This window comes from Gymnogyps californianus, chromosome Z, assembly GCF_018139145.2.
Source record: "Gymnogyps californianus isolate 813 chromosome Z, ASM1813914v2, whole genome shotgun sequence".
Lineage (NCBI taxonomy): Eukaryota > Metazoa > Chordata > Aves > Accipitriformes > Cathartidae > Gymnogyps > Gymnogyps californianus.
The window spans coordinates 59,519,817-59,532,566 of record NC_059500.1 but is presented as its reverse complement, the minus strand read 5'-3'; the positions used below and the strand labels follow the sequence as shown (position 1 = coordinate 59,532,566).

Genomic DNA, 12,750 nt, shown 5'->3' with positions numbered 1-12,750 from the left:
ATCTGGCTGCCTCCTGACAGCTGGGGTGGCTGCCCCACCAAGCCCTCTGCCCGCGGGCTCACCGGGAGGACCGCACAGCCGTGCTGAGGCAGGCCACGAGTTTGCCCATGGCACTGTCGCACTAGTCATCTGCTGACAGCAGCGACTCGGTGCTTAGCGTTGCTTCCCCCCCCACACTTTTTTGGGCCCTCCTGCTGAGTACTGAAGGATGCAGGAGAGGTTCTTTTTGTGTCCTTCCCTGCTCCTTCCTATCAGCCAAGGCTAGGATGCTTACAACTCTGGAATTCATCCATGAGCTGCTTTTTCCATTCCCACACACTGAATAACCAGCTGAGCAGATACGCATCTACTTTCTTTGATTCTTTTCTTCTCTCTCTTTTGACAGTGGGCAGTGGAAGTTGCTCTTTTTTTATACGGAACTGGCAGCCTGGCCTTGTTTCCTGTCATAAGCAGGAAAAAGATGCCTCTAACCCTTTGCCAGATTGAAACCCTTTTCTTTTTCCTAGGACAAACCATTTGAAAAGGACTACCTCAAGTTTTCACCGTTACTCAGACGCTTCTTACTTAGATATAGGATCTAATGCAGCAGTACTCCAACTTTAAAGGCCTCCTTTTCTGTAAGAATGTTCACCCACCCCTCTGGCACTTAGACATATGCTCCATCTTCTGCCCTTGCCCAGGGTTTTTTTTCTCTTGCCATGGAGATAACTATCTCTGTTCCCTGGTCTGTTGTCTACCGTGGTGGCACGCACTTCAATGCTCTCCTCTTCCTGTAACTCCATCACCTTTTCTCTCCCCAACATCCTCAAAACAGCAAGCCACTCGTGTACAAAACTTGCAGTAAAGTCTGTCCTGACTCTATTCAGTTCAAAGCCTGCGCTACCCACCTCAGTTTCCAGCAGATGATCAGCTTCTTGTACCCCTAGTAACAAACCCTTTCCTTGCCCCCACTAAAACTCTGTCTATTCCAGCAGACTCTCGGGCCTCCTTCTCTCTCCTCTCAACCTCCTCCTCTGCTCGCAACACCAAGTTACTCCAAATGAGCTAGTGTTTCATCTCTTTTCTTTTGTATCAGAATGAATTTGTCAGATGTCTCTGTTGCGTCGTACTTAAAAATTACAGCTTTGCTAATTCATTCTTTCCTTTCCATCCAGGCTACCTTTGGTTACTTAGGCATGGCTGGAACGAACTTTCTGCTATCAGCAAATGCTAGTCACACAAGACAAGAAAGGGAGAAAAAGCTGAGACGCTTCAAATGATGTGGCTGTAGAGTCAGCGTGAGGACTGAGAAGACCATCACCTCCGAGTTTCTGCCATGCTAAGGCAGGAGTTGGAGGCTGGTGACTGGCAGCATACCCGGGGGTCAATACTGGGTCCAATATTTTTCAACATCTCCATTAATGAATTTGACGATGGGGCAGAGCGTACCCTCAGCAAGTTTGCTGATGACAAAAAACTGGGAGGAGTGGCTGATACACAAGAGCTTGTTCTGCTGCCCGGAGGGACCTCGCTGGGCTGGAGAAATGGGCTGAAAGGAACATCATCAAGTTCAGCTAGTAGAATTGAAAAGTCCTGCACCTGCGGAGGAACGAGCCCGTGCACCAGTATATGCTGGGGGCTGGCTAACTGGAAAAGAGCTTTGCAGAAAAGGATCTGGGTGTCCTGATGGACACCAAATGGAAAACAAGCCAGCAATGTGCCTTGGTGGCCAAGGCGGCCAGCAGTCTCCTGGGCTGCATTCGGAGGAGTGTTGCCAAATGGTCGAGGGAGGAGAGAGCTGCGGCTGCTCAGCCCGGAGAAGAGAAGGCTCAGGGGGCATCCCATCGAGGTGTACAAATGTCTGGAGGGAGAGTGTCAAGAAGACGGACCTGGGCTCTTGCCACTGGTGCCCAGTGACAAGAGGCAGTGGGCACCAACGGAAACATAGGCGGTTCCTCCTGAATATCAGAAAACACTTTTTTCCTGTGAGGGTGATTGGAGCAATGGCACAGGTTGCCCAGAGAGCTGGTTGAGTCTCCATCCTTGGAGATCTTCAAAAGCCACCTGGACATGGTCGTGGGCGGCGGGCTCTAGGTGGCCCTGCTTGAGCAGGGAGGCTGGACAACAGGACCACCAGAGGTCCCTTCCAAGCTCTGGGGCTTTCCCCTGGCAGACAAGGGGCGAGTCCTTCTTCCCTGACAGTCCTTGGAGGAGCCCAGTCAGGGCACTCCCTTGGAAAGGAGGAGGTCACTGGGGTTCCCCACCTGCATTACTGGGCTGCCCATTGCCAGGTTGGGGGGCAGCCCCAGAGACCCCTGTGATGTCACTGGGGGGCATCTGTGACGGCCCCAACGTCACTGCTCTTCAGCAGCCGCAGGCTCTGTCCCGCTGCCTTTGGTCCAGGGCTCCTGCGAGTGCACACGCACAGCGTGCAAGCTCCACCAGGACTGTGGACCTCCACCCGGAGTGCTGCCTTTGGGCTGAGCCTTGGCTGGTGGGGCTGCTGCGGGTCCCGCACAGCGGCTGTGCCGTGGCTGTGGGCACCGCTGAAGACTCCCAGCCAGTTCCTCCGCCTTCCCTGCCTGCCTCGTTCAGGTACCCTGCGCTAGCTCGAGTCGTGCTGGTTGTCTGGGGGGAGCAGAGGGGGTGGGGGGTCTTGGACTGGGGGCAGTGTCCCTGGGGGGAGCCGAGGGGGACAGGCAAGTGGGGAGGGCAGCCTTGGGGGCTGGCTGTCCCACAGGGCTGCTTCTGCTGCCGCTTTTCAGCCCGCAAGGAGACCCTTCGAGAGGCCCTTGCCTCCTCTTTCCCCCCCCCCACTTTCTGGGGCTTGCTTTCCTTTCCCTTCCTAGCGCCAGGAAAGCTCAGGCACTTTGAACCTCTCTCTCGGCAGGACATGGCCTCGGGTGCTGAGGAGGCTCCGGAGCCGAGCGGCTCTGCCGTGACGGCCACCGCCAGCCAGCTGCAGCGGGCAGGGCGGTGGGAGGCAGCGGCAGGCAGCCCGTGCTCCATCTGCCTGGGCGAGATGGACGACGCAGCCTCCGTCGACGGATGCTTCCACACCTTCTGCTTCGGCTGCATCCGGCGGTGGGCTGCCACGAGAGCTGCGTGCCCGCTCTGCAGGCAGCCTTTCGACCGCGTCCTGCACGCCATGAGGGCGGACGACGACTACCAGGAGTACGTGGTCGGCTCGTCCGCCCGCCGGCAGAGGACCGCGGCCAGGGAGCGGGCGCGCAGCAGATCCCCGCAGCGGCGCTACCACCTGCGCCCGAGGCTCAACACCAACGAGCCCGCTGCTGGGAGAAGGGGGCCTGCGGGGAGGCGCCGAGGGGTGCGGGGCGACGCAGCTCCAGAGCGCTCCAACGCCTCCGCCCGGCAGGCTGCAGGGGAGCGCCCAGCCAGCCCGGCGGATGGACCTGTCCTCCGCTACGACCTGGTGGCACTGAGAGCGCGGCTGCTTGATTTCGTGGGAACTCCATGAAGGACCAGCCGGCTCCTCCTGCTGCTGCCCCCGCACCCCAACGGCCCCTGCCATCCTCCCCTCACAGCCCTCTGAGCCTTCCTCTAACCCCTCTCTACAACAGCAGCGCAACTCCTCCAGCCCCAAGCCCCGTGGCCGCGGCTGGGAGGCAGGAAGGGGTTGCTCTTCTCTTCGGGGGACAGGCTGCCTGCTTCCCAAAAGCCATTGCAGGGCAGTGAGGCCCGTCTGTTGACCTGCATGCCTTGGCTTGCTCTCAGTCAGGGAAGCAAAGCTCCAAACCCCAAGCGTCCCGGGATTTCAGCAGCAATCCAGAGGCACACTGCCATTCAAGCAAAGCACGCTTGTGCCACGGGCTGAGACATGCTGCTTCCCCTGCATCCAGCAGGACCCATCCCACTCTCACTGCCTTTGAGCCTTCCCCCAGAAACCCCAGCATGAGCCTTGCACATTTCCACAAGCCCCTGAACGACAGCTCAACATCCAAGTGCAAACTAGTAACGAGTGGTGTCCTTCAAGGGCCCGTATGGGACCAGTACTGTTTAATTCTTCATCAAGGACATGGACAGTGGGACTGAGTGCACCCTCAGCAAGTCTGCAGACGACACCAAGCTGAGTGGTGCAGCTGATATGCCAGAGGGAAGGGATGCCATCCAGAGGGACCTGGACAGGCTTGGGAAGCGGGGCTGGGCAAACCTCGTGAAGTTCAACAAGGCCAAGCGCAAGGTCCTGCACCGGGGTCAGGGCAATCCCCAATAGCAATACATACTGGGTGGTGAATGGGTTGATGGGAGCCCTGCAGAGAAGAACTCGGAGGATACTGGTGGCTAAAGAAGGGGATATGAGCCAGCAATGTGCGCTCGCAGCCCAGAAAGCCCATCGTATCCTGGGCTGCAGAAGAAGCATGGCCAGCAGGTCAAGGGAAGCGATTCTCCGCCTCTACGCTGCTCTCACGAGACCCCCCTGGAGCGCTGCATCCAGCTCTCAGGTCTTCAGCACAAGAAAGACGTGGACCTGTTGGAGCGGGTCCAGAGGGGGCCATGAAAATGATCAGAGGGCTGGAGCGCTCATCTCAGTCTCCCGCTTCTGAGCCTTCCCCCAGAAACCCCAGCATGAGCCTTGCACGTTTCCACCAGCCCCAGAACTTCATCCCACAGCTCTGGCCTCGGTCAGTGGGAGGTGAGCAATTGCACTGGGCATCGCTGGGGTCTTTTTCTCTTTTTTTTCCCCTTTTTTTCTTGTTATATCCCTTTTCATGACTATTATTATAATATTTCATTATTATTGTTGTTAGTATTATGGTTTACTTTAGTTATTAAACTGTTCTTATCTGGACCCACGAGTTCTACCTTCTTTCCCAAGCCTCCTCCCCATCCCACTGGGAGCAGGGCAGGGGTGGGGGGAGTGAGGGAGCGGCTGCGTGGTGCCTGGCCGCTGACTGGGGTTAAGCCATGACGATCTACAGTTTTCGTTGGCAGCTACTTCCTAGAAAGCCAAAACGCAGGCTTCAAATGTGAAAGAGAGCATCTGGCTGCCTCCTGACAGCTGGGGTGGCTGCCCCACCAAGCCCTCTGCCCGCGGGCTCACCGGGAGGACCGCACAGCCGTGCTGAGGCAGGCCACGAGTTTGCCCATGGCACTGTCGCACTAGTCATCTGCTGACAGCAGCGACTCGGTGCTTAGCGTTGCTTCCCCCCCCACACTTTTTTGGGCCCTCCTGCTGAGTACTGAAGGATGCAGGAGAGGTTCTTTTTGTGTCCTTCCCTGCTCCTTCCTATCAGCCAAGGCTAGGATGCTTACAACTCTGGAATTCATCCATGAGCTGCTTTTTCCATTCCCACACACTGAATAACCAGCTGAGCAGATACGCATCTACTTTCTTTGATTCTTTTCTTCTCTCTCTTTTGACAGTGGGCAGTGGAAGTTGCTCTTTTTTTATACGGAACTGGCAGCCTGGCCTTGTTTCCTGTCATAAGCAGGAAAAAGATGCCTCTAACCCTTTGCCAGATTGAAACCCTTTTCTTTTTCCTAGGACAAACCATTTGAAAAGGACTACCTCAAGTTTTCACCGTTACTCAGACGCTTCTTACTTAGATATAGGATCTAATGCAGCAGTACTCCAACTTTAAAGGCCTCCTTTTCTGTAAGAATGTTCACCCACCCCTCTGGCACTTAGACATATGCTCCATCTTCTGCCCTTGCCCAGGGTTTTTTTTCTCTTGCCATGGAGATAACTATCTCTGTTCCCTGGTCTGTTGTCTACCGTGGTGGCACGCACTTCAATGCTCTCCTCTTCCTGTAACTCCATCACCTTTTCTCTCCCCAACATCCTCAAAACAGCAAGCCACTCGTGTACAAAACTTGCAGTAAAGTCTGTCCTGACTCTATTCAGTTCAAAGCCTGCGCTACCCACCTCAGTTTCCAGCAGATGATCAGCTTCTTGTACCCCTAGTAACAAACCCTTTCCTTGCCCCCACTAAAACTCTGTCTATTCCAGCAGACTCTCGGGCCTCCTTCTCTCTCCTCTCAACCTCCTCCTCTGCTCGCAACACCAAGTTACTCCAAATGAGCTAGTGTTTCATCTCTTTTCTTTTGTATCAGAATGAATTTGTCAGATGTCTCTGTTGCGTCGTACTTAAAAATTACAGCTTTGCTAATTCATTCTTTCCTTTCCATCCAGGCTACCTTTGGTTACTTAGGCATGGCTGGAACGAACTTTCTGCTATCAGCAAATGCTAGTCACACAAGACAAGAAAGGGAGAAAAAGCTGAGACGCTTCAAATGATGTGGCTGTAGAGTCAGCGTGAGGACTGAGAAGACCATCACCTCCGAGTTTCTGCCATGCTAAGGCAGGAGTTGGAGGCTGGTGACTGGCAGCATACCCGGGGGTCAATACTGGGTCCAATATTTTTCAACATCTCCATTAATGAATTTGACGATGGGGCAGAGCGTACCCTCAGCAAGTTTGCTGATGACAAAAAACTGGGAGGAGTGGCTGATACACAAGAGCTTGTTCTGCTGCCCGGAGGGACCTCGCTGGGCTGGAGAAATGGGCTGAAAGGAACATCATCAAGTTCAGCTAGTAGAATTGAAAAGTCCTGCACCTGCGGAGGAACGAGCCCGTGCACCAGTATATGCTGGGGGCTGGCTAACTGGAAAAGAGCTTTGCAGAAAAGGATCTGGGTGTCCTGATGGACACCAAATGGAAAACAAGCCAGCAATGTGCCTTGGTGGCCAAGGCGGCCAGCAGTCTCCTGGGCTGCATTCGGAGGAGTGTTGCCAAATGGTCGAGGGAGGAGAGAGCTGCGGCTGCTCAGCCCGGAGAAGAGAAGGCTCAGGGGGCATCCCATCGAGGTGTACAAATGTCTGGAGGGAGAGTGTCAAGAAGACGGACCTGGGCTCTTGCCACTGGTGCCCAGTGACAAGAGGCAGTGGGCACCAACGGAAACATAGGCGGTTCCTCCTGAATATCAGAAAACACTTTTTTCCTGTGAGGGTGATTGGAGCAATGGCACAGGTTGCCCAGAGAGCTGGTTGAGTCTCCATCCTTGGAGATCTTCAAAAGCCACCTGGACATGGTCGTGGGCGGCGGGCTCTAGGTGGCCCTGCTTGAGCAGGGAGGCTGGACAACAGGACCACCAGAGGTCCCTTCCAAGCTCTGGGGCTTTCCCCTGGCAGACAAGGGGCGAGTCCTTCTTCCCTGACAGTCCTTGGAGGAGCCCAGTCAGGGCACTCCCTTGGAAAGGAGGAGGTCACTGGGGTTCCCCACCTGCATTACTGGGCTGCCCATTGCCAGGTTGGGGGGCAGCCCCAGAGACCCCTGTGATGTCACTGGGGGGCATCTGTGACGGCCCCAACGTCACTGCTCTTCAGCAGCCGCAGGCTCTGTCCCGCTGCCTTTGGTCCAGGGCTCCTGCGAGTGCACACGCACAGCGTGCAAGCTCCACCAGGACTGTGGACCTCCACCCGGAGTGCTGCCTTTGGGCTGAGCCTTGGCTGGTGGGGCTGCTGCGGGTCCCGCACAGCGGCTGTGCCGTGGCTGTGGGCACCGCTGAAGACTCCCAGCCAGTTCCTCCGCCTTCCCTGCCTGCCTCGTTCAGGTACCCTGCGCTAGCTCGAGTCGTGCTGGTTGTCTGGGGGGAGCAGAGGGGGTGGGGGGTCTTGGACTGGGGGCAGTGTCCCTGGGGGGAGCCGAGGGGGACAGGCAAGTGGGGAGGGCAGCCTTGGGGGCTGGCTGTCCCACAGGGCTGCTTCTGCTGCCGCTTTTCAGCCCGCAAGGAGACCCTTCGAGAGGCCCTTGCCTCCTCTTTCCCCCCCCCCACTTTCTGGGGCTTGCTTTCCTTTCCCTTCCTAGCGCCAGGAAAGCTCAGGCACTTTGAACCTCTCTCTCGGCAGGACATGGCCTCGGGTGCTGAGGAGGCTCCGGAGCCGAGCGGCTCTGCCGTGACGGCCACCGCCAGCCAGCTGCAGCGGGCAGGGCGGTGGGAGGCAGCGGCAGGCAGCCCGTGCTCCATCTGCCTGGGCGAGATGGACGACGCAGCCTCCGTCGACGGATGCTTCCACACCTTCTGCTTCGGCTGCATCCGGCGGTGGGCTGCCACGAGAGCTGCGTGCCCGCTCTGCAGGCAGCCTTTCGACCGCGTCCTGCACGCCATGAGGGCGGACGACGACTACCAGGAGTACGTGGTCGGCTCGTCCGCCCGCCGGCAGAGGACCGCGGCCAGGGAGCGGGCGCGCAGCAGATCCCCGCAGCGGCGCTACCACCTGCGCCCGAGGCTCAACACCAACGAGCCCGCTGCTGGGAGAAGGGGGCCTGCGGGGAGGCGCCGAGGGGTGCGGGGCGACGCAGCTCCAGAGCGCTCCAACGCCTCCGCCCGGCAGGCTGCAGGGGAGCGCCCAGCCAGCCCGGCGGATGGACCTGTCCTCCGCTACGACCTGGTGGCACTGAGAGCGCGGCTGCTTGATTTCGTGGGAACTCCATGAAGGACCAGCCGGCTCCTCCTGCTGCTGCCCCCGCACCCCAACGGCCCCTGCCATCCTCCCCTCACAGCCCTCTGAGCCTTCCTCTAACCCCTCTCTACAACAGCAGCGCAACTCCTCCAGCCCCAAGCCCCGTGGCCGCGGCTGGGAGGCAGGAAGGGGTTGCTCTTCTCTTCGGGGGACAGGCTGCCTGCTTCCCAAAAGCCATTGCAGGGCAGTGAGGCCCGTCTGTTGACCTGCATGCCTTGGCTTGCTCTCAGTCAGGGAAGCAAAGCTCCAAACCCCAAGCGTCCCGGGATTTCAGCAGCAATCCAGAGGCACACTGCCATTCAAGCAAAGCACGCTTGTGCCACGGGCTGAGACATGCTGCTTCCCCTGCATCCAGCAGGACCCATCCCACTCTCACTGCCTTTGAGCCTTCCCCCAGAAACCCCAGCATGAGCCTTGCACATTTCCACAAGCCCCTGAACGACAGCTCAACATCCAAGTGCAAACTAGTAACGAGTGGTGTCCTTCAAGGGCCCGTATGGGGACCAGTACTGTTTAATTCTTCATCAAGGACATGGACAGTGGGACTGAGTGCACCCTCAGCAAGTCTGCAGACGACACCAAGCTGAGTGGTGCAGCTGATATGCCAGAGGGAAGGGATGCCATCCAGAGGGACCTGGACAGGCTTGGGAAGCGGGGCTGGGCAAACCTCGTGAAGTTCAACAAGGCCAAGCGCAAGGTCCTGCACCGGGGTCAGGGCAATCCCCAATAGCAATACATACTGGGTGGTGAATGGGTTGATGGGAGCCCTGCAGAGAAGAACTCGGAGGATACTGGTGGCTAAAGAAGGGGATATGAGCCAGCAATGTGCGCTCGCAGCCCAGAAAGCCCATCGTATCCTGGGCTGCAGAAGAAGCATGGCCAGCAGGTCAAGGGAAGCGATTCTCCGCCTCTACGCTGCTCTCACGAGACCCCCCCTGGAGCGCTGCATCCAGCTCTCAGGTCTTCAGCACAAGAAAGACGTGGACCTGTTGGAGCGGGTCCAGAGGGGGGCCATGAAAATGATCAGAGGGCTGGAGCGCTCATCTCAGTCTCCCGCTTCTGAGCCTTCCCCCAGAAACCCCAGCATGAGCCTTGCACGTTTCCACCAGCCCCAGAACTTCATCCCACAGCTCTGGCCTCGGTCAGTGGGAGGTGAGCAATTGCACTGGGCATCGCTGGGGTCTTTTTCTCTTTTTTTTCCCCTTTTTTTCTTGTTATATCCCTTTTCATGACTATTATTATAATATTTCATTATTATTGTTGTTAGTATTATGGTTTACTTTAGTTATTAAACTGTTCTTATCTGGACCCACGAGTTCTACCTTCTTTCCCAAGCCTCCTCCCCATCCCACTGGGAGCAGGGCAGGGGTGGGGGAGTGAGGGAGCGGCTGCGTGGTGCCTGGCCGCTGACTGGGGTTAAGCCATGACGATCTACAGTTTTCGTTGGCAGCTACTTCCTAGAAAGCCAAAACGCAGGCTTCAAATGTGAAAGAGAGCATCTGGCTGCCTCCTGACAGCTGGGGTGGCTGCCCCACCAAGCCCTCTGCCCGCGGGCTCACCGGGAGGACCGCACAGCCGTGCTGAGGCAGGCCACGAGTTTGCCCATGGCACTGTCGCACTAGTCATCTGCTGACAGCAGCGACTCGGTGCTTAGCCTTGCTCCCCCCGCCCCACCTTTTAAAATGCTAAATTTCCTGGCTTGGTCCATCATGATCATTTTTAATGCAGAGAGCAGCAGGGGTGGGCTGCAGGAGCGCCCTCTGTGAGGTGAGGCGGGGGCTGCCCCGGGCGGGCCACAGCCGGTTCCAGCCACTTCCAGCCGGTTCCTAGGGACCCACCCCGGGGAACAGCTGAGCCAATCAGAGAAGCCGGTGGCGCCTGTGTGAGGAGGTGCTTTGGGAAGGGCACAAGGCTGCCCTGCCTCAGGGGGCGGCTGGGGAGGCAGTCAGTGCATTTAGGAAAAGAGCTTTTTCAGCTGTAGAAGAGCAAGAACCGGAACGGTTTAACCATGAGGTCACTGCGCAGTATCGTTGCAGGGTATGTATCAAAAGTTTTAGATTTCCTGCTGTGACAAGTACAAGGATATATACTGTGTGCTTAATCAATATGCTGGTTCTGAAAATCAGATTTGGCCTTCCAACTCAGATTTTTTTTCTTTTAATTTCTCAAAGCACGAGTTGTGCTCTTTGTGGTGCTCCCCCTAAGGCAAAAACATAGATGTACACAAGAAGGCTTCCTAAAGTTCATGGAGTTCCTATGAAGTAAGTTAATCTGCTGTCAAAATTTCAAGGGCTAACTGCAGTAGAAAGCAGGGTGGGAAGGGGAGGGGTTCTTCTCTACAACATCTCTCAGGGTACTGCAGCCTGTTTTAACTTGCAGACTACATGTACTGGTCAGTTGATGTGTAACAAAGCGTTTACATGTATACGGCTAAAATTAGTATCAAGCAGCACCCAATGAGATTTAAGGCTGAAAGGTAAATAGTTAGTAAAGGTGGTTCAACCTTCTCTGTCCTGGTGGTTTGCACTGATTTTGAGGACTTCTGACGGAGATGCAAGTGGACAAACAAGGGCCTCAGTGCCTGGCTGTACGCAGGCCCAGGAAAAGGCATGCCACTGCATTTGGGGCTACATCTGGCTGGCAACTGGTCACCAGCAGTGTTCCTCAGGGTTCAATTGTAGGGCTAGTCCTGTTCAATATATTTATCAATGATCTGGATGCAGGAGTTGAATGCACCATTAGCAAGTTTGCTGGTGATACCGAACTGGGAGGTGCTGTCGACTCTCTTGAGGGACAGGATGCCACTCAGAGGGATCTAGATAGAGTGCAGCATTGGGCAGTCACCAATGGCATGACATTTAACAAGTCCAAATGCCAGATTCCACACCTAGGACGGAGTAACACCAGGCACAAGTATAAATTGGGAGAGAAGTGGCTGGAGAGCAGCCCTGCAGAAAGGGATCTGGGGGTGCTGGTCGACAGCAGGCTCAGTATGAGTCAGCAGTGTGCACTGGCAACCAAGAGGGCAAACCGCATCCTGGGGTGCCTCAAACACAGCATAACCAGCCGGTAAAAAGAGGTGATATCCTGCTGTATTCAGCGTTGGTGCGGCCTCACGTTGAGTACTGTGTGCAGTTCTGGGCCCCACAATTTAAGAAGGATGTTAAGGTAGTTGAATGCATCCAGAGGAGGGCAAGAAAGCTGGTGAAAGGGCTGGAAGGCATGTCCTATGAGGAACTGCTAAGGACTTTGGGCTTGTCTAGTTTGGAGAAAAGGAGGCTGAGGGGCGACCTCATTGCTCTCTACAGCTTCCTGAGGAGGGGAAGTGGAGAGGGAGGTGCTGAGCTCTTCTCCCTGGTATAGCACGTGTGGGAATGGTTCAAAGCTGTGCCAGGGGTGGTTTAGACTGGACATTAGGAAGCATTTCTTTACTGAGGGGGAGGTCAAACGCTGGAATAGGCTTCCTGGAGAGGTGATCGATGCCCCGAGCCTGTCAGTGTTTAAGAGGCATTTGGACAATGCCCTTAATAACATGCTTTAACTTTTGGTCAGCCCTGAAGTGGTCAGGCAGTTCGACTAGATGATCGTTGTAGGTCCCTTCCAACTGAAATGGTCTATTCTATTCTGACTGTGGGACACTGTGCAGTCTCTGAGCAACAATGCCCTGTCCTGTCCTGCCAGAAGGCCGTGGCCAAAGGAGGGGAGGTTGGACAGGACAGCACTGAAGGCTGCGTTGGCTGCCCTACCCAGCCCATGAGCTATGAGTCTGACCAACAGAAGCTGAGGCAGAGTAGCTGAAAGGGTAGGATGAGGTATTTGGCCCCATTAGGAGGAGAGGGGAAATGGATTTTTCTTTGGGCTGTTTGACAGCAATGTGAAGGTGGCAGTGTCCTGGCTGCTGGTGGGGCAAGATAGCGGGCACTGGCACAGGGCTGTTACAGAGCTTGTTAAGGTCATCAGATGAGCAGGATCAAGAGTGTAAAAGTACACTGAAAAGGCAAAGGGAATAATAAAACACAGAAGAAAATGGGAACAGAGATGGACGAGGAAGGTAACATCCCAGTCTGATTTCTCTGTTTCACTGATTTGTAAGAAGGAAAACCTCTACCCCTTTACATAAATCTTAGACATAGAAAAAACTATGCCAAACTATGCCAACAGAATTCAAATGTAAAGCCAAGTACTCAGGGCTAGGAAATGACAGGAATGAGGTTGCTTGTGTAATTTTAATTCATCTGCTTTGTGTGTATGCATTATGCTCCCTTAATAGATCCTTCAGTGTGTTGA

General features: G+C 55.6%; 2 protein-coding genes across 2 annotated transcripts; both read left to right on the top strand.

Moving 5' to 3' along the window:
• Nucleotides 1–2,872: 2,872 nt before the first annotated feature.
• Nucleotides 2,873–3,457, top strand: LOC127027775 (E3 ubiquitin-protein ligase Topors-like). Its single transcript, XM_050913610.1, has one exon. It carries the CDS (start codon nucleotides 2,873–2,875, stop codon nucleotides 3,455–3,457), a length of 585 nt encoding a protein of 194 aa, XP_050769567.1.
• Nucleotides 3,458–7,851: 4,394 nt separating this feature from the next.
• On the top strand, nucleotides 7,852–8,436 carry LOC127027774 (E3 ubiquitin-protein ligase Topors-like). Its single transcript, XM_050913609.1, has one exon. It carries the CDS (start codon nucleotides 7,852–7,854, stop codon nucleotides 8,434–8,436), a length of 585 nt encoding a protein of 194 aa, XP_050769566.1.
• The last annotated feature ends 4,314 nt before the right edge of the window (nucleotides 8,437–12,750 follow it).